Below are 21,787 nucleotides of genomic sequence, written 5' to 3'. Positions count from 1 at the left end.
TGTTAATGTTATAAGAAAAAAACAAAACAAAAGCACATCCCCACAGCATGATGCTGCCATCACTGGGATAGTGTGGACAGGATTGTGTTTAATCTGGGATTAAATGAAACAAACGTCACCAAAGCATTTGAAGACAATTGGTGGCAGGAAGAAGGGGACTGAATGCAAATGTGGGCCACAATTTTTAATTACAAAAATGTTTACAACAATGTTTTAATTTTGTAAAACCCCACAATTATAGATATTGACTTTATGACGGTCTTGGCAAAAATTCCCAGGCAAACAAATCAAAATCTGTGGTTGTGAAATACAAAAATATGACAACATTTTCAAAACTAACTTAAAAATACAAAAAGTGTATGAATAAAATGCTTAGCATTGTATTTTGTGTCTGGAATATGTTCAAATTTACCCCTTATGCTCTTTTATGATAAAGAACAATTTAAAGCATTTTGAAAGTTTCAACAGTTGTTCTGACCGAATAGATCAAAATTATGTTACATTTCAGAACGTTTAGTCACTGTAACATACTGGATTTCAAATGTTTAAAATGCCGACTCATTGTGACCCATTGCGCATTTAACACTGGCATTGAACCACAATCTATCGGTTTCTGTTTCTGTTGCTTTTTGAGAACTGACCACATGCACTTCATGAGATTTAGGATCTGGGAAGTTTAGAGAACCAGAATTTCAACATTTCAGAAATCAGATGTCAAAGCCACGTCGTTCTCACTTTTGCCTTGTGATAGAATTTCATCTTCCTGAAATGATCCCAGACAAGGGCTGGGCACTCCTGGTCCTCGAGGGTCAGTGTCCTGCAACTCTTAGAGTCTCCCTGGTCCAACACACTTGAATCCAACAGCTGAATCACCTCCTAAGTTCAGTCAGGTTCTCCAGAGTCCTGCTAATGACCTCATTATTTGACTCAGGTGTGTTGAAGTAGAGACACATCTAAAAGTTGCAGGACACCGGCCCTCGAGGACCAGGAGTGCCCACACCTGTCCCAGACCATCTGAATAGTAGGGCTGCCTGAAGCTGTTGATTATTTATTAATCAATAAATCAGCTTTAAAAAATGGCACATTCTAAAGATTTTTCCTTGAACCACATAAACATTTTCTGAACAATATTAGAAATACATTTTAAAAAAGGCAGTCCCACCACCCCCAAATAATTCAGTTTCTTTTTTAAATGAGAAAATAATCATTTTATTACCTAAAATATAATAACATGGCATTCTTTTAGTCTACGCTTGAGTTGTAGCAAAGGATGCTAGAGATGAAAAATATTTCTAACTTCAACATGTAAATGCTCGGCTCTTTCTGCTTGGCTGTACATCTATACAGTGTTTATCTTTTTATTAACCAGTCAACAACTGGATAGTAAAAAATGCTATGTATGTTTACTTATATATATATATATATATATATATATATATATCTATATATATATATATATATATATATATATTGAGGGTGGGGGTGAAAGAGTGCTGCAAACTCCATTTAATGATTAGTCGTTATTTAATTACAATTAATTGTAATTAAATAACGATTAATTGTTGATTATTTCAACAGCCAAGTCGTCATGATTAAGCCGATTAATCGTTTCAGACCCTACTATTACAGGACAAACCTGGAAGAAAACGTATTATAAGCTGGAAAAGAGTCATAGTCTGTCGGGTTTTTTTTTTTAAAAAAAGAAGAAAACCAAAAAAATATTTTAATTCCACTCAATTTCAATTCTGTTACATAACATACTCTGTTTATGGTTGTATAACATGGGAAATTGTGACGTAAAAAGACTAGTCAAAATGTATTAGGGAGACTATGAAGACATTCTGTTATATTAAGAAGACAGAGAAGTTTTATATAGGCCAAATGCAACAGAAACTGCCTCTGACTATTTTAGCTCGGTAAAGTGTGACTGAATTCGGTGAGGTGTGAAGTTGGTCAGCAGTTGTTGTTCTCCGTCTCCGCCCCCTCGGTCTCAGTCATATGACACCTGACTCTTGACTCCACTTCCTCAAACTTTAAAGCCAGACTCCGGGATTCCAGGCACCGCGTGCGGCTCGTTCTCTCTCTCTGCCCGGAGTACGAACCTGAACGGGGCCTTCATCTGAACGGCAGCGCCGGGGTGAGAGCGTGCGAGCGCAGCAAGGCCCAGAGCAGCACCGCGGAGGCTCCCGTAGCGGCTCGAGGTTCCCCCGGCAGGCATGAGCGGAGGCAGGGGCGGCGGAGCTGCGGTACACCGGCGGCGGAGTGGAGGACGCGCCGCGGCCGCAACCCTGACGCTGCTGACGGCGTTGCTCACCTGCTGCGTCAGGTGCGCGGAGGGCGTCAAACCGAGCAACATCGTCCTAGTTCTGGTGGACGACCAGGATATTGTGCTGGGGGGGATGGTGAGTCGGTGCACCTGGAACCACATGCTTTATCGATTGCATTGATCCTGATGGAGCTCGTGACAGCGGTGTGACATCATCATGAAAACTTTGCACGAACACGTTGAGCTTCAAACATAAACGTCCTAAAATGCAATGTTATTATAGATACTCTGGGATCTGAAGCTCTGTAATCGCATGATCTCTAAGTGTTATTAATAAGAACTGTCCACTTCGTTTCGGTGATTAATGATTAATCACTTTAACCGAGAGTACTTGTACAGATGGTGTTATTATTCTGCTCGGTGTGAGCAGATGTTTATGCAGGTAGATCAGAAATGTCACACCTTTAACTGATTATCAGTAAAATGGAGGTGATGACCGAGTCTTACAACACTCTGACACGAGTGCATTTGGGGAATGCACGGATCTGGCTAGTCTCCAGCGATATACCGATCTGTGGGTTTCTTTTCGGTCTGACCTGTTGATTACGATGTTTTTCCCCAAAAGATAAAACGTAAATTAAAAAAATGTGCTGCCAGTTTTTGATGATGGCTTTTCTATCGAATATTAAGCCACCACAAGATTATAATCAAAGCCCACATTTCTAATGTTTGCAGGAGAGATAAATATATATGTATATACTGCATGTTAGGCATGGCCCGGTAGGAAAGTCTCATTGTATGGTAATAAATAAAAATGCCACAATGTTAAAGTATTGTGGTATTTACACAAAATCTAAAAATAACCCAGAGCATACATTGCAAAGACACAAAATCTCACCAAGTATTTTTTTCTAGTTTAAATATCTTAGTACACTTGAAATACTACTACTACTACTAATGATGATGATGATAATAATAATCCATCCATCCATTTTCTTACACTCTTGTCCCCAATGGGGTCAGGAGGTGCTGGTGTCTATCTCCAGCTAACATTTCCGGGCGAGAGGCGGGGTCACCCTGGACAGGTGGCCAGTCTGTCGCAGGGCAACACAGAGACATACAACCATTCACACACACACACACACACACACACACACACACACACACACCTAGGGAGAATTTAGAGAGACCAATTAACCTGACAGTCATGTTTTTGGACTGTGGGAGGAAGACAGAGAACCTGGAGAGAACCCACCATGCACAGGGAGAACATGCAAACTCCATGCAGAAAGACCCCGGGCCGGGAATCGAACCTAGAACAAAGCAACAGTGTTACCAACTGCGCCACTGTGCATCTCCGATGATAATAATTAAGACAAAACTAACAAGTAACTTTTCAGCCATGTATAGGAGCTTGTTTTAAATCAATAATTGTTGAATATTATATTAGACTAATAATAGATTTTCCCCATGTTAAATAAAAAAAAAAGAAAGATTCAAAAATTGACTTGCAGCAAACTCCTATATCATGCAGAAAAGTTATTTGTAAGTCCGTTTTATCTTCATATTTTAAGTGTACAAAGATATTTACACTAGAAACTAGACAAAAACACTCGATTTAGATAAAACTTTTCTTGTAACTTTCATTGAAAACAGAATAGCTTGTCAACTTTAGTATTAAAACTACATTAAAGATGGTGGGTGTCATTACTTTCGTTTCCTCACCAAGACTCTGGTTTCTTTTATTTGGGACAATAAATATTGCTACACAGCCAAATATGTTTAATTTGTTGTAAGATGTACAAAAACTATAGCATTCATTTATTCACTCGACAGAAACTGGTCTCTCGGGTTCTTTTTTTGTTCATCTCGTTAAAAGTACTTTAAATTGTTAGAACTTAAGCTGCTTGGAAACGGTGACATTTTAAAACTTGGTACATCAGCAGTAAGTGTTTGATACCTACTGGACCTCTGAGCTTACTGTCAGTAAGGAACACTGGAAAAATCGATCAAACATCACGCTGTGTATTCGTTAAATGGCTAAATTCTTGCGCAAAGATAGCTAACTCACTCCTTACTGGTTGGTGGCAGTGATGCTTCATATTGTTGTTTCCCAACCACCATTAGAATCAAGAAGAAGAAAGATCTTAATGCATGTACAGCATGATGTTCCAGACTTAAATTTACAAATTTAGACTCGCATACATTTTTAAAATTGACATTATCCTCACCCTGTACACCACCTGTTTTTTTGTTGTTTGTTTTGTTTTGTTTGTTTTTTTATGGAGCAAAAAAAAAAATAAATAGTTTTAGTTCAGCAGATGGAAAAAAAAAAAAGTTCAGGTTTATGTATTTTTGACCGGTTGATCACCAATCATACCAATGTCTGCTCGATTGATCGCTGCATCTCTTTAACTTCTTTTGTCAGCTTCCTAGTGCATGCTGGGACATGAGCAGCTTTGCGTGTCTCACACTTCTCGTTTCATTTCGGCAGACGCCTATGAAGAAAACGAAAGAGCTAATAGGAGAAGCAGGAGCAACTTTTGTGAACGCTGTAAGTATTTCAGTCTTCTTACCGTTTTCACAGGAAAACCACCCTTTTTTTTCAGCTACAAAGTCTCACAGATGTGTTCACTTTGGTTTTTGTAAATCAACAAGCTGCTTACAAAAGATGGCTCTTTTTGTTTGTTAGGAATTCAGCAGGGACAGTGATGATTAGTTTAAGCAAAACCACAAAACTCTCAGTTTTTGCCCTTTCTGTTTTAATATGATAATATGCCCTTTCTCTTTCTGTTTTAATATGACTTGATTGTTTATTTTAGTGACACGTCCTTTTTTCCTGCTGTCACACTTGTTTTTCACTCTCCTTTCCCAAAGAGGAGGAAATATTTTTTGTGCCTTTCAAAGCACTCAGTCACTTTGCAATAAAAACATCATGAAAAGCATATGGATAGTACAGAATAAGAAAATGTTCTGTAGAGGTTTATTATTTATCTACATTGTAAACTGTGAGTTAAATCAGTAGATATCTTGTTTTATGGGCAGTAGGTGTGTGACCATACATCAATTAAATGACTCGGTTACTTCAGGGCAGAAAGGGAAAATATTTATCTACATTTTCATATTTGGGACTATACAGGATGAAGAATATGCTAACCCTAACTCTAAAATGTTTGTTTGAGGTTCTAAAAAATGGTGAGAGTTTAAATTCTGCTGTAATGTATATTAAAAGGGAATTAAAAGTATGCTTATTTTTTTTCTGTTTATTTGTTTATGATAGAATCAGCATCACTTTTAAGTAAACTGATTTAAAAAATGTGAAACTGTATTGAACAAATGATCTATTTTTATGATTTTTGAGATAACTATCAGATAGATTTTTGGAAATTTAAGTTCCGGATGCATGTAAAAAGAATTATATTGTTTCTTTGGGTTATGCTGAGTCGCTCTCTTCTTCGTGGCTCCTCCTGTGTAGTTCACGGTCACGCCGCTGTGCTGCCCCAGCAGGAGCGGCATCCTGTCGGGTCGGTACCCCCACAACCACGAGGTGCGGAACAACTCCCTGTCCGGGAACTGCTCCAGCGCTCAGTGGCAGAAAGGACCCGAAGCCGAGGCGTTCCCCGTCTACCTCAGCAAGCAGAAATACCAGACGTTCTTCGGCGGGAAATACCTGAACCAGGTCTGGGTTCCCATCCTGATTTATCCAAACAAAACGTCTTGGAACAAAACAAAAGGCTTTCAACAAGCTCACCGACGGCGGTTCTGTGTGCTGAAGTTTGTAATGTTCGCATTGGGGTGGGAATTTGTCGCATCGCTTAGCATTTATCGTGCTACATTTTTTAAATTGCGATAAGAATTTTGATTTATTGTCACAATAAATCCAGTGAATGACGTTTAAAAAAAAAACAAAGCCATCCATCTTGTTTCAGTAAATTCTTGAATGCCTTTATTTTTATGTATATATATGAGCCTATGTGTGTCACTTTGACTACATTAACCTGGCGGTGTAATGTAGATACAAAATAGTCATAGATTTTTCTAGAAAAATAAGGACATTTCTGAGCTCCTAAACTAAAAATTTGCTAGGGATAAACTCAGAAATGTTTGAATTAATCTCAGAAATGTTCTAGAAAAATGCGTCCATTTCTGAGTTTGAAAAGTCAAAAATTTGCTAGAAGATCATTAAAAAGTAAAAAAAATCTGGTTTTTTGAAACAACTTCTTTTTGTTGTTTTTCTAGAATATTTCTGAGCTTAATCGCAAAAGGATTTTTGGCAGAAATGTACTCCTGTTTAATTTTTTCTGTCTACAGTGGCCCCATTTTGCCATCACATTCACTGCCAAATTGCACTCAGAAATTTTGAGATGAACCTCAAAAATTTTGAAGATTTTTTTTCTATAAATTCTCTGAACTATTACTATTTCTTGCTGTTTCTTTCCTCCCCTATCAACGCCGGCTCTAATACGCCGCTGTATTAACCTCCACCTCACGCTGTGTGCTCCATTTCCACCAGTACGGCACCAAAGCCGCCGGAGACGTCGCCCATGTTCCCCCTGGCTGGGACCAGTGGAACGCCTTGGTGAGTGCTGCGCTAAAATGTTCGTTTGTCCTGGGGTCCGTCGCGGCTCTCGCCTCACCAGCACTTTGTGACGCTGCAGGTGGGGAACTCCCAGTACTACAACTACACTCTGTCTGTGAACGGCAAAGCGGAGCAGCACGGGGACAGCTATGAGAAGGACTACCTGACCGACCTCATCGTGAGTCACAGTCACGCCCTCACACCTGTCACTCACACTCAGCCTGGTGATCGGCAGCATTTGGTGAAATCAGTGGTTGTTTTGCGCAAGAATTTACGGCAGAGCTGCACAAATCAGCTGCTGCGGCGCAGGAATATGAAAAGCTCAGCGACGTGTGAAGTTAATCATCTACCAGAGAAACAAGTTGCAGCAGCCGCTCACTGAGCTTACTCAACACGTTGGGTGTCTTTATGTTGTGATGAGGTTTCCTCATCAGGTGATAATCCTTTGGTTTAACCAGCTGTCTGCTCATGTGGAGTTTGTGATCTGTAGTTTATATAAGAATGAAAAAAGGTTCCTGTAAAAGTGAAAAAAGAAAAGAACAATGTAAGGACAGGCCTGTTGTGCTCCTAAAGAGCAGAATGAATCTGTTTTTGTGGGAATCTTGCTTTTTGCCCTATTTCCCTTCCTGGCTTTATTTATCAGGACTCGTCTCTACTTGGCTCTAAAAGCATCTAAATGAAACCTCGTGTGTTCAAGTTTGTGCAGTGGTCTCCATTTCATCCAGCCTGACTTTCACTGACCTTATGGAGCTCCTTGACTCTTTACTTTTTCAGACATTCTGTAGATTTGCTGCTGTTTTTCAGATTCTTTTTCATGACCCGGTTTGGGTCAAACAGCAGCCTCACTTTCCACTCTTACTTGGTTGTGCATTTAAATTAAAAGATACTTTAGTTAACCCAAAAGGAAATGAAATGTTGTCACATCCTGAGCCAGTTTTGTAATGTATTTTACACATTGAAATTACAGTCCATTAATAGGTTGTTGGTTTAAAAGCTGATGGCTGCATGCTAAACGATGTGCTGTAGCTTTACATTCTTAAATTTCTATAGACTTAATAACTTATATTGTTAATATTAAAAAGCATTCAGCAGTATTAAAACACCTTGAGTTTGCTTACAATATGCATTTATAAGAAATGGATAAAAAAATTAAAAAAAATCTTTGCTGACCCCAAACCGTCGGGGCCCTGAGCTGCTGCCCCTGGCTCAGCTCATATGCAAGTATCTTCAAAGAGTCATTGAGATGTTAGAGTAGGGGATATGATGGTTTCAACTCCTGAGAGATTTGGGGTCATAGTTCAGCTGTTATTTGAGCTTTTGAGATGCTAATCCAGTTGTGAAAACAAAACTTTTTTGCCATGGTTGCACATTATAACAACTCCCCAAGAATACAAAGAGTAAATGCGGAAATTCTTCCAGCAGCATCCAAACCCGGCGGGAATAATTGTCCAAACATGCAACGCCTCAACCAAGTAAAAAAACCAAAAAAAAAAAAACAAAAAAAACAATCGGAGCTGTTACCATGAGCGACAGAAATAAGAAGTTTCCACATCCCTTTAACCTTTTGATGTTCTGTCATGCTACAACCACCAACTTCAATGTATTTTATAATGGTGATCAGACTGAGTGTATAACTGTAGTTGATGGATGTAACACATGGTTTCCAAACATTCTTCTGAATCTGGAAGGCCGTTGTTCTCAACCCCCTGATCCAGAACTTTGTGGAATCGTCTTTCTGCTGCAGTTTCAGATGTGAGGCTTTTAGGGAACGTCTCAACCAATCAGCCTCAGATACCTACAGGCTGACATTTGGCCTTTTGATCTTTGCAAAATAATCTCACACCTAGTTCACACGTTATTTAACGCCATTTCAAAGTAGCTCAACTTTTATAATTGTCCCCACAAATTAGCATCCTGGCACCATGTTTAATTTGCAACAGGAAGTTGTGGCTGTTTTGCAGCACTTTGACTGGCTGAGATATGTTTGACATTGTGCTACGCTGCCCCCTATGGGTTTGGCATGTTTAAGACACATTTGTGTGGGTTCATGTGGACAAAAACTTTTCTGAAACTGATCCGCTGTGTACGATGTTTTTTAAAACGATGTAGTGGGGATATTAACTTTTTATAAAGACCAGTTTATGAGTCACATTGGAGACATTTTTCAAACGGCAATTCTCTTATCTCAGATTCCTAATTTGATTCCGACCTGGACTTTGACTGGGTCAGTGGGCGAAGCATGCTCAGCTTTCTGCATGTTCTCCCTGTTGATCTGTGGGTTCTCTCTGGGTATCCCTGGCTTCCTTCCTGGCGTCCAAAAGTAAGGATGTTGGTTTAATCGCGCTCTCTAAACTTCCCTTGCGTGTTTTGCGTGTCTCTCTTCAAGTCACTGTAACACGCAAACTGAGATCAGTAGAATGTGAACCATATTTCACGCTGTGGTACGGGGAACATGGCTTCCAGCAGAAACCGTTTCCATTCTTCGCTAAGCGAGCGGTGACAGCTCTGGCGTGTCGACACGTGCTGCTGATGAAAATGTTGCAGATATGAAAACCTTGGTTTGCATATCTAGAGCTCATCCAAATCATTAGAACGCTCGACGATTAAACCAGAACCATAGTCGTCTTGTCAGCTCATAAACCAAACAGATGCGTATCTTGTTATCACAGGAAGTCGCGTTCCCTTATCCCCTGATAACGAGATGATGTTCTTGTTATCTCCAGGAAGTCACGTAAGACGTACTCTTAAAGGGCAAGGCGGAGCTCTGCTTCCACACAGTCCCACTCTGCAAGTGAAGATGCACCGATTTTTAACGGCCAGACAAACCGTTTGGAGAGAAATGCAAAAACAAATCACCCTGGTTCGTGACAGTGAGTCGGAGGTTTGGCTTCTGAGAAAAAGGAAGTGCCGTGTGGTGCAAACTAAATCGGTACTGTCACGAACAGAAGCGCAACATGTTAAGATAAAAAGTATTCACCCCCTTGGATGTTTTCATCCTTTTTGTTGCTTTTACTAATCGGTCACAATCAATAAAATAAAATGTTTTGCCAAATAAACATCCTTTAGTGCAGGTGTGTTCAAACGTTTCGTACCGTTGGCTAAAGTTGGCAAACTGAAACATCTCCCCCAGTTAAAAACAGCCAATAATTTTACTGTTCATTCTCGTCTTTTTCCAGGATTAAAATAAATATTCAATGCTTCGATGAAACAAAGTATAAAAGAACTAATTATTGTAATGATGATCTGGGATGTTTATCTTGATGGCATTCGTTCTGTGGCCGAAACTTTTCCATTTTTGTTGGTCTAGAAAATATATTCAGCAACAAAATAGAGAACTCTCTATTATTGCTACATTTATCCAGCTTTTAATGAATGTGTGTGTAAAATAGTTCTTTCTTTTTTTTTCCCTTGTTTTGTTTTTTTTTTTTAGTAAAATGTTGGTTAATGTTTAAAAAGGTTGTCTTGCAGATTAACCTTTCCATTTAAGACAATAAAAATTAGTCATTCTAAATATTTGACTAAGTTTGTAATATTCTGGAGCCAAAAGTGGCCCCGGGGCCTCACTTTGGACACCCATGCTATAACGTCAGTGTGAAAACTGACTTCTGTGTGATCACAGTGAAACCAGTGACAGGCGTCATTGTGAGACTACTAGCACCGATTGACTGGACCTCAGTTGAATTAGGTCAGTAAATTGAAAGACAGTTTAAAAAAAATATATATATTTTTATTTATTTATATTCTTTTGTTAAGAGGATGAATCCAGACTTATTTCCAGAGGAGCCAGTGCTTACTCACACAGGAAATGAATGTTGGAAGGTGGTGCACCAGCAGAAATCTTCCTGTGGGAACCAAACGTGTCTGTTTCTGGTCAGAGCCTGGTTTTAATGGTTTGAGTAGACGTTCTCACAGAACATGTTGTGACAGAATTACCTAAACTTTTCAACTACAACTGATAACATGACAGAAAGGCTTTTTGTTTCAAACTGAGAAGCAACAATTACTCCAGCTGCTGCTAGAATAATAGAATATATTTATTTTTGCACTCTATAAATTTTATTAGTTTGGTTTTAACTGACAGACTTGAAGAACGAGGGAACACAGACGAGTCTGGCCCGGTCAGTTTTATGTCTTAGCTATAGATACTCAGAAAAATCTATTAAAAACTGGATCTGCTCCAGTCTGTCCATCTGAATATCTTTCTAAGGACATTGAACAGAAATCTGTTGGTGTTTCAAAGCAATGAGGGAATAAGCACTGTTCTCTGATTGGCTCGGTTTAAATCCAGTTTTATGGCAGAAAGCCCAGACTGTGCTGTGAGGGGAGATGAGAATCAAGCGTGATTTCGCAGGAAGACGATGGAGGAAAGACGGTTGTTGCTGAACCGTTCATCAAAATCTACTTTCTTGGCAACAAAGAAAGCTGCCAAGATGTTCTCAGTGTAGACTACCACTGTGTCACTTCCTGAACCTGTTCAAGCCTCTAAATGTTGCAAAGTCCACATCCAACCCACAGGTTCCTTCTTAATCGGCGCTGAGTTCAGCTGAAGGGAACTTGAGCTCAACAAACAGCAGACGGGTCTGTTAGTGTGGAACGGCTGAGACTGTCGAGTTTTTTTACGTCTTTTATCAAAACCCATTTTTATTCTATTGATCCAGAGTTTCACTTTATTTTATAATGTTAGATATGGAGTATATTGGTATTTTTTGCTATCTTGTTTTATTTGATTGAACTGCACAGCCCTTGATAAACACCTGCTGTCATGTGTTCTATTGACATAATAATCTGTTTTGTCCTCGTTCCAGCTCAACCGTTCGCTCAGCTTCCTGGATGACAGGAGCCCCCAGCATCCCTTTTTCGTCATGCTGGCGCCGCCGGCGCCTCACTCCCCGTGGACGGCGGCGCCGCAGTACCAGAAGGAGTTCAACAACGTCCATGCCCCCCGAGACGGCAGCTTCGACAAACCGGGGAAGGTAAGAACATGGACGGTGTGTCACATCCAAAATGAAACCTGCTTTTAGTCTGGACCTCTGAGGAAGGCCTGTCTGTGTCCTTTACTTTTTCTTTTTCTTTTCTTCTGTTTGCTGTTTCCAGGACAAACACTGGCTGCTGCGTCAGCCTGTCAACCCCATGCCAAACAGCTCCCTCACATTCTTGGATAATGCCTACAGGAGGAGGTGGGAAGAGATGTTGTTGGGATGGAGTTGTGTTTAAAAAATATATATATATATCCAAACACAAAATGAACAAAAATGCAGATGCATAACGTTCGCTGTAAAAAAAAAACACACAAAAAAACAACAACCTTGGAACTGGTAGAACTGGTGGAACACGCTGCATTTTGCAGCACTTCCTGCACCAGAATGCTTCTGCAACCATTTCTAAATGAATGTGTCGCCTCCAGTAAATTATAAGCCCGTTTGTTTAATTTCCTTGCTATGAAATATTCAGCTTTGTTATCTCTCTTTGGTGAGATAGAATCAGAGCAGAGTCTCCTTCACCCTCTGAACACTAACAGCGGAACATAAGCACGGAAAACTTGATCAATATTCTGCTAAAGTCCCAGTCTCACAGTTGCAATGTTTTCATTAAACAAGGAACGCAATTAAAATCAAACATGAGTACATTTGTTCACAAGATAAACCATTAAAAAAACATGCAGCGCCACAATCCAGCTACTTCCTGTCTTCTTCTTCTTCTTCTTCTGTGACAGCAGCAACATCATGTGACTCCTGTGATGTGAAAAAGAAAAGTGTTTCCATTGCAGTTTTCTGAGATAAACAAACGCACCTCATCCTAATGCCAAAATGTTTTCTCGACTGACAAGTTGTTTTTTTTTTTTGTTTTTTGCGGGGGGGTTTTAAATCGCCGTGTTTCCATTGAGCAAATTTCTTTTCAACATGTCAACTTATGCAAATATATGGCCAATGGAAACACAGCTAGCGATGAGCTGGATGTGGGTTGTCCGATCAGAACCGCCTCATTCAGACTGTGACAACTGGCGTTCCTGCAGACCCCACACATCCTGGACACAAACTGTTCAGTGTTTTACCTTCAGCACACAGCCCAGTGACACTTTCTGCCCCATCCTGTCACCCTGACTGTCACTCCAGAGTAAAATTGTGTTGATTTTTTGCCTTTCTGGATTTTGTTCAAAAATCTCCTGATCCGACTCTCTGATCAGACGTGGTGCTCCGTCCTGTGGAGACTGAAGTGACATGTTTCCCTCCCGCAGGTGGCAGGCGCTGCTGTCTGTGGACGACATGGTGGAGAAGCTGGTGAAGAAACTGGACAGTATAAAGGAGCTGAGCAACACCTACATCTTCTACACCTCAGATAACGGCTATCACACAGGTCAGCCCCGGCCGGCGAACCCCGGAGAGCGTCCTCAAGTTTCATTTAGCATCTTTTAAAAAAGACTTTTGTGTCTCGTGAGACTTTAGTTTCAGTTATTTAAAACAAAAACATTCACATCCCGTTAACACAGAAACTACAGTTTAAAGTTGCAACCGATGCTCATCTTTTCAACTTAAAAAAAAAAAAAAAAAAGTAAGCAGCTTCACGTTGTGTTTATACTTGAGTTAAATTCTTCTGTCCAGGTCAGTTCTCTCTGCCCATCGATAAGAGGCAGCTGTATGAGTTTGACATCAGGATACCACTGCTGGTCCGTGGCCCTGGCATCAAACCGAACCAGACGATAAAGGTCACAACCATCTTCCACCAACGCTGATTTTCTGCTGCTTTTTCATACGAGTTATTGTAATATTCCTGCTTTTTTTATTTTTTTTATTTCTCCCTTTCAGGCTCCGGTGCTGAACATCGACCTCGCCTCTACCTTCCTTGACATTTCGGGCGTCAACCTGTCCACCGTCAACGTGGACGGACAGTCTTTCCTCGCTCAGATGGTCGGCTGCTTCGTTTCGCTCACAGACATGTTCTCCCTTTATTATTCCGAGTCCACCTTAAATCCTGACTGAGGTTTCTGTTCAGGCCCCGTCGCTGCGGAACGGCACGGTGCGACCGTTCTTCCTCATCGAATACACCGGAGAGGGAAACCCAACCAAGGACCCGACCTGCCCGAAGCTTGGCCCCGGAGTGTCTGTAAGCAAACGCTGACACCTTCAAAAAGGAAACCTTAGAGAGATTTGCTCTTTGTTACAACATCACCGATCTAAAAACCAGGACCCTTATGGTCTTAAATCTAGTTCTCACTTGTTCAGATTTATAGGCGAACTTTCACTTAGAAAGTCTGATGGGTTTGAGGAAGCGTGGATGTAATGTTACGTCATCTAGTTGATGTTAACCTGGACGCTCAGCTGTCAGCAGTTCACTGTGATTTCCTGCCTGTGCAAACTTGTTTGATCTGGCAAAACGACCAACATGAAATGGGGAAGTAAAGGAAACAAACAGGAGCAGAACCTGCTGTTGCCATGGCGCCATCTGTCTCTACTGTCGGTTTTCCCTGTTTTCCTTCCTTCAGGCTCTTCCAGCCTCTCTGAAAAATCCTCCTAAATGCGCTGAGAATTTCGTCTCAGGTTGCTTTGTGAACACATTTTATCTTACAGAGTGGAAATTCAGTGCAGCCCGTCTGGTGGGAGGAAAAAAACAAACAACAATTTGTGGCCGCGACCATAACTTAATAACTCAAACCCACAACTTGTTCAATTAAGTTGTCGCCATGAGAGACTGAGCCGTGTCCACAAATTGAACAAGTTGTTCCCATGGGTCAAGTTTGGAGCACAAATTTATTTATTTATTTTTTGTCACCAGATGAGCTCCGTAAAGTTCTAAGAACTTCAGAATTTTAAAAAATCCTACGATTTTCACTAGAGCTGTTTCCAGTCTCGGGATTCTTTGTGTATTTATATTTCTATGTTTTAAATAGTCAGTCCTGGATGCTGGAGGTTACAAGGAATAAATTCCAGGTAAAATGTTGAGTAAAATCTTTGGAGATGATCCTTTCATGCAGTAAGAATGTATTCTGAACTCGTGAGCCTTTTCTAAACGTGTTTAAAACCTCATAGGATTAAAGTTACCACAGGACGTGTGCCGTGGATTTTAATGGGATTTTCTGTGCGAGTCCAACACAATCTAACGCGTAATTATGAAGTGGGAGAGAAGTGCTCCGTTGTTTTCAACAGTTCACTTCACATAGAAATCTGTTGCCACTTTGCATTCCAAATGTGTTGCATATCAAGGAAACCTGAACTTTTTTTTTTTTTTTCCCAGCAATGTTTCCCGAACTGCGTGTGTGAGGACGCCTTCAACAACACGTACGCCTGTGTGCGGACGCTCAACGGCAAGCAGGACCTGCAGTACTGCGAGTTCGCGGACAACGAGGTAACGGCGACTCGGGACCTGAACCTCGGACTGCTGTATGTGGGCGGAGGCGGCGTTTAAACCTGTTTGGTATCTGCAGTCTTTTGTAGAAATTTACAACCTGACTTCAGACCCACACCAGCTGGAGAACATCGTGAAGAAGGTGGATCCGTCGATCCTGCAGGACATGAACCAGCGGCTCATGAAGCTGCAGTCCTGCATGGGGGACAGCTGCCGTAACATCAAGTAGAGAGGAAGACGACGAGCGTCCTGCCACGGTCAGAGGGAAACACCGAGCACTCTGCTGCTTCCGGACAGGTAGACAGACATTTTGATTGGTTTACAGAGGAAATAAAAGGAGTCCCGGCTGAAGTCCATTCATAATTGCGTCAGTTTCAGGCTCCTGCTGTTGTTCACTTTTGATATTCCTGGATGCCACGGTTCAGAGGAGAAAACTAGTTTTCTTTTAGGTTTGTACTCAGAGCAGATGGGAATGGTTCACTCTAATAGTTCTTAAAAATCTTTGAGTTTCAGAGTAGCGAAACTCCTGTCGTCTATATTCCATCTCGGAAAACTGGGGGTCATCCAATATGGCCGCCATGCACATGAAACACAAACAAGTTGCAGTATTGACTGGTTTATTTACCAGACGGTGTTGAGATAAACCAGTGACACACATTGTCCTATTGCTCTTTGTCAACTTAACTCTAAAGTGTCTGAAAGCATAAAATGCTAATAAATAAATTGCTGTTGGTGTTTTTGGCTAACAGCAGTTAGCTAGCTCACTTAGCAAAACAACTGGCTAGTTCTTAAGGCAAACAGACCATTAGCTTAGCAACACCTAGCCTCACTTGGAGCAGCTGAAATAACATTAACAAATCTCTATTGTTTCGCTGCTCAAAAGCAACAACCTACATGATAAAGGAATGAATAAACAGTTGTTAGGTTTTACATTCAGCCACATAAAAAAAGCTTCAACTAGCATTTGACAAATCAAAATGTCTGCCTCCTTTCTAAGCGGTTGCCTGTTCATCTCGTCCTTTTTGTCTTTTAAAAAACACTTTTTTTTTTTTAATCCATGCTGTGACATTTTGCATCATATAAAACGCACTATGAATGTTCAACTTTCTAAATGTTTGATTAAGACAGAAACATAAGAAGCTGTCAGACATAACGATTTGTTTCTGATGGTGACGTCCAGCCAAAGCCTCCTCCGTTCTGTCGTAACCATCTTTCTGTTGAGCTAAATGAGACTTTAGGGTTGTTGTTTTTATTTTGTTGTTTTTTTTGGGTCTGATGTCTCCCACTCCATGCAGCGACCACCATTAGACAGTTGATGCATGTTTGTCACCCAGGTGTAGCGTCACTCTCCATATTTAACTCGGTCACAGTAAACTGTAGAACTCATCTCTGTTTTTATGCAGATCTTTTTATATCATTTATTCTCTGCAGCACTTTGAGGTAAAGAAATGAAAACAGAGTTTGCCTGGAGTCGGACGCTCAGTCCTGTCTTGTGCCTTGAGATGTGAAAAATTGACATTTTATACTAAAGTTTGATATAATTTTTTTTTTTTGATTATCCATGTTGTGTTTTGGAGGTGAAGGATATTCCCTGTGTTCCTGAATGTCTTCTCTGATTTCTGAATAACTGGAAAGGGATTTTAATTTTATTTTATTTTTTACCTTTAATCTTGTGTGCCTTTTTATTTTTGCACAAAATATGTGTAATTTGCCTTAAATGTGAATGGATTTGCACTGTGATGATTATTGATTATTAAAATAAAGATAATTTTACTACGATCATGGGAGTATTTCCTTTACTGTCACTGTCAATTCAGGTCCTGTTGGCTCTTCAGTTCAACTCATTTTTGTTGAGTTAACCCAACAGTGGGTTTTATTCCTGTATAAAATACTTTGAATTTGAAAAAAGAATTGCTTTATTACATGTGTGCATAGTATTTATCAGTATACATCAGTTTGCCTTTTGGCCTTCAAATCGACACAAGGAGAGACATTTTAAGTTTGTAGAATCAGTTGTCATGTGCCACATGTCAGATAGTTTTTAACTCAACAGTTTCAAACTATTTGATTAAAGTTTAATGGTGAAGATTACAGTTTAAGTTAATTCATAATGTGCTTCACTTAAACAAAGGAACATGACATTTATTAAATCATTGATATGGATACTAGAAACATGAAATAAATACATTTAGCTTGGCTCAAATTAATTCTACATTAAATTATTGCTATTTCCAGTAACATTTAAATAATTTTAGGAGTTATTTATTGTAATGCGGGACTCTTCACACTCCATAATGATCTTGGTAATTATTTGTGCTTGTTCTGGTGGTTAATTTTTAATTTTATTTTATTTCTTAGAAATAAAACTCCATAATGTCCTTTCAACACAAAAATAAAAATATTTAATGTTGCCAAAATATGAGAGGAATCCAAATTTACTCTACATAAGAGTTGAACATGTTTACTTGGACAGTTATTTGTGCTATTGATTATAAATTCAGTTTATAAGAAAAATCAAATTAAATATTTAATTTTATTTGAAGGAGTTATTTAGCTAAAGCTTTCTTGCAGTGAATTAATATGAATCTGCTGGCATTCTACAATAATCTTAAAAAGTTGTCAGCAATGTAAACTAGTTACAGAACAAGAAGTTTCTGCCAATTTTGAGCATAAAAGGTCACATTGTACAAATAAAAAATATCACTTTAAAACCTGGATTTTATTCTTACTTTAATAAGTTCATATTCTACGTCTATTCATTATAACAGCAGCTCACATGGTTACATCTCCATTCGTTTCTAACAAATTTATGCTCCAATTACAAATTAAAAAATACAAAAGACATTATACATCCTTGGACAGTTTTGTCCAATGCTCCTTTCTTAAACGTTTTTATTTTAAGGTGACTCAAAGACAAAACGACACGCTCGTTCTGTCAGACGTACTTGTACACGGCTTTTTCCTGCAGCGTCTGAATCTCTAACTTCACCGGACATTTATAGAAGTGGGACAGCAGCGACTCTGAATATCCGATGAAAAAGTAAAACTTCTGAGGCGGCATCTTCTGGAGCATCAGCGCGCACACGACCAGCACGTTTCCACGGCGCTTGATCACCACCTCGTTGGCCAGGCAACCGGGGAAGGTCCCGAACATGAACCTCCGGATGAAGACGTCCTCCACGGTTCGCTCCGCCGCACCCTGCTCTCCCTTCAGGTTACCTGCCAGAGCCAAATATACGAGATCAGCAAAAGGAAAAAAAAAAAAAAAAAGCTATATTTCGCTAAGCTAACGTTATAAAGAGCCACGTACGGATGGAAGGAACTTTTTTTTCTCCTACTGAAACCCTATATTTGGTGGTTTACCTTAAATTTTTACCTGCAACAAATTAAAGCGTGTAAATGTATGAAAATTAAAAATGATATGCTAGTCTTTGATTGTTTAGCAATAACTGAAAATTGAGATCATCGACACCTTGTATAGATTTATTTATTAAACGATCTAAAATATAAATTTTACAGTTTAAATTTTTTTATAGCTCCTTTAATCCGGAAGCAGTTGCTGCTCGTTGCCTCTAGAGGGCAGAGGATTTGTCAAATGGGATTTTCTCACAGCCCACATGGTCTGTAAATAAATGAGTTATGACTCCAACAATTAATATCTGTCTGCAGGAGGTCACTTGGAGCGATTTTTTAATCTGTCATATTTCATATAAGTCAACCATCTCGACAGGACCAGAAACAAAATAAATGATATCAAAGTTTTCAGAAGATAAAGCAAAATTAAATCCAATTATATATGAGATATTTGCTCCTTTTATGGCTATTTATCTCCATAAATACTGAAAACAAATAACTATCAAAGCCATAAACTGATAAAATCTAATTTTATAACTTGGAAACTAAATGAAAGGAGGAAGAGACCTAATGGTAACGGGAGATTTGAAAATGGGCTTTGAATTGGCTAAAAGACGCCATGTCAGGAATTTAATGTGGCAGAACTGTCGTTAAGATGCATCTCAGTATGTTTAGTTGGTGGATTTGTGCGGTGAAGCAGTTTGGCCTTTCTTTGGTCGTGCTTACTGGCGTGCTGAGACAGCCATCCTTTGCGGTGAGCGATCTGATGAGGATGAAACGCTTGCTCGTACGTCAGCGGCTTGTCTCCTTTGCCGATTCGAATCCGAGCTGCTCGGTTCTACGAAACGGCAGGAGAGGGAGAGGAGACGGAAAACAGCAAATGTTTAAAGAGTTCTATCAGCACAACCTCCGTTAGTGGACACGCCTTAGTCACAACCGATGAGAAAAACAAGAAACGACCGTGTACTGAATTGTAGGTAACACAACCCAGTTGGGTTTTTAACAAAAGCATTTCACTATGACTGCAGAAAATTGTGTAATTTTTTTTTTTTAAACAAACAGAACATATAATAATATCTTTCATCAGCTTAAAAGGAACCTAAAGCAATAGGATGCATGTTTACCTTGCAGCACATCACTGTTGCATGGAAGCTTCTGCTTTCGAAGGAATTGTACAGCGCACTAGATCGGGCCAAAGCAGTCTGAAAAAAATGGAAGAACATCATGAAGACCAAACCAAAGTCCAAGATGAGTCTAGAGTGATTAGATGATGTTTGTAGGAAGTTCCAGGAAACAAAATCACATTCAGAGTAGGCAACAAATAAGTCCCGCTCTTTATATTTCTGTATTTTTTTAATTACATCATCCAGGTAAGCTAAGGACCTGTCTATATTATATTATATTATATTATATTATATTATATTATATTATATTATATTATATTAGATTAGATTAGATTATATTATATTATAGTGGCTGCACAGTGGCGCAGTTGGTAGAGCTGTTGCCTTGCAGCAAGAAGGTCCTGGGTTCGGGGTCTTTCTGCATGGAGTTTGCATGTTCTCCCTGTGCATGGTGGGTTCTCTCCGGGTTCTCCGGCTTCCTCCCACAGTCCAAAAACATGACTGTCAGGTTAATTGGTTTCTCTAAATTCTCCCATGGTGTGAGTGTGCGCGTGCATGGTTGTTTGTCTTGTATGTTTCTGTGTTGCCCTGCGACAGACTGGCGACCTGTCCAGGGTGAACCCGCCTCTCACCCGGGACGCAGCTGGAGATAGGCACCAACAATCCTCCTGACCCCATTAGGGATGAAGGGTGTTCAAAAAATGGATGGATGGATAATATAATAGTCTTAAAACAAACTGTAAGGGAAGTTTTTAACCACAAAGAAAATTATTTACTTATATACTATTCTAAATTGGATAACTGACAAGATTAGCGATTTTACAGTGATTATTATTGTAAGGGATATTTACAGAAACATACGGATTTATTAAATTAATCGTTCATTCATTTGCTATTTTATTTTTTCAATAGTTAAGGACAGAAAAAAACATATTTTTTTCTATTTCGGAAAAAAAAGATGTACTCAAAAGCTAAAGACGTTTTCAACAATAAAGTTATAAAGCTCTGAGGTAACACTGAGTTTAGGTGAGCACACATTAAACAGACTAAAAGGTAATTATCAACAGAAATAATGTTTAAATATTCCAAACATTTCACTTTCAATCATTTTCTTACCAGCAGCCTCGCGCTCCCTGTGAAACTCAAGGACGCCGCCATGTTTCCCTTTCGGCAAAATGAGCAAACCGTCAACTAAAGGGAAATAAATTATTTCATCACTCCGGAACAGTTACTAACATATGGTGGAATCGGTTTTTTGGACGTTGTGATTATTACAGCTTGAGAAAGAATCCCTAAATATTCATTCTTGCTGAAAGCTGCAATGCCAACCAGGAGCTGGAACTGGAACTCACGCGGTGGTTATAGGTTTCCACCGGACCCATGATAGCATGCACCAACCGGAAATGCAAAAATAAAGTCGGTTAAAAACTGTTACCAAAGAATAAATGTTTAGTAACAGTAAAATAAAACAGAGAAATATATTTTAGGAGGTTCAAAAGTTTGGCAAAAATATATTTTCCTATTGATAAAAATAAAATAAACACAGTAGTCTGTTGGACTAGTCATCTTACTGTTTGTTGTTGCTATGTTGATTTTGTTGTTTCTATTTATACTACTAAACGTAAGAAATTGATCTTACCAACTGCATTTGAACTGCACTGAACAAGTAATCAATTGAATTGTTTTTAAATACACGTTTGTCCAATTGTAGTATTAACTTAATTTTAAATTCACCCAAACCATAGTCATTTGGGAAAGTATCAAAATTAGTGCCTGAAGTGTACCTACATAGGGCACAGATGAAGCAAAAACGCACCATCATATTTATGAGTCAACTACAGCAAATATTAACTACCTATAAATATTATTAATTTAAGTAAGTGAGCAAAAATAAATATGAAAATGTATTTTTTGTGTTTAGTTGTGTCCAATCATAGAAAAGCGTTATTTCTTAGGTAGAGTTAAAAAACTACAATATAAAAATAAAATAACATGAAACTAAAGTATTGGTCTTAGCACACTTATCGATCCGGTACTAATACCGACTTGGTATTGATGTTTTCAATATTTTGCATCGATCCGCCCACCTCTACGGATTAGATTTGCTGCTTTTCACACAACTTA

At 39.3% G+C, this 21,787-nt stretch overlaps 2 protein-coding genes across 2 annotated transcripts; one reads left to right on the top strand and one right to left on the bottom strand.

Annotated features, from left to right (window-relative positions):
• The first annotated feature begins 1,940 nt into the window (after positions 1 to 1,940).
• gnsb (glucosamine (N-acetyl)-6-sulfatase (Sanfilippo disease IIID), b) lies at positions 1,941 to 16,964 on the top strand. Its single transcript, XM_044095909.1, has 13 exons — positions 1,941 to 2,402; positions 4,761 to 4,820; positions 5,742 to 5,945; positions 6,780 to 6,845; positions 6,925 to 7,023; positions 11,651 to 11,818; positions 11,940 to 12,022; positions 13,081 to 13,199; positions 13,445 to 13,548; positions 13,649 to 13,750; positions 13,836 to 13,946; positions 15,075 to 15,185; positions 15,265 to 16,964. The coding sequence occupies exons 1-13, from the start codon at positions 2,217 to 2,219 to the stop codon at positions 15,412 to 15,414; spliced, it is 1,563 nt and encodes a 520-aa protein (XP_043951844.1). The 5' UTR covers positions 1,941 to 2,216; the 3' UTR covers positions 15,415 to 16,964.
• On the bottom strand, positions 16,443 to 21,058 carry mrps24 (mitochondrial ribosomal protein S24). The gene is made up of 4 exons (XM_044095911.1): positions 20,780 to 21,058; positions 19,664 to 19,741; positions 19,266 to 19,377; positions 16,443 to 18,404 (listed from the first exon to the last, which is right to left on the bottom strand). The coding sequence occupies exons 1-4, from the start codon at positions 20,819 to 20,821 to the stop codon at positions 18,121 to 18,123; spliced, it is 516 nt and encodes a 171-aa protein (XP_043951846.1). The 5' UTR covers positions 20,822 to 21,058; the 3' UTR covers positions 16,443 to 18,120.
• Between the last annotated feature and the right edge of the window lie 729 nt (positions 21,059 to 21,787).

This window comes from Gambusia affinis, linkage group LG17 (genome assembly GCF_019740435.1).
Source record: "Gambusia affinis linkage group LG17, SWU_Gaff_1.0, whole genome shotgun sequence".
NCBI lineage: Eukaryota > Metazoa > Chordata > Actinopteri > Cyprinodontiformes > Poeciliidae > Gambusia > Gambusia affinis.
The sequence above is the reverse complement of the archived record's forward strand: the minus strand, read 5'-3'. Positions and strand labels throughout refer to the sequence as shown.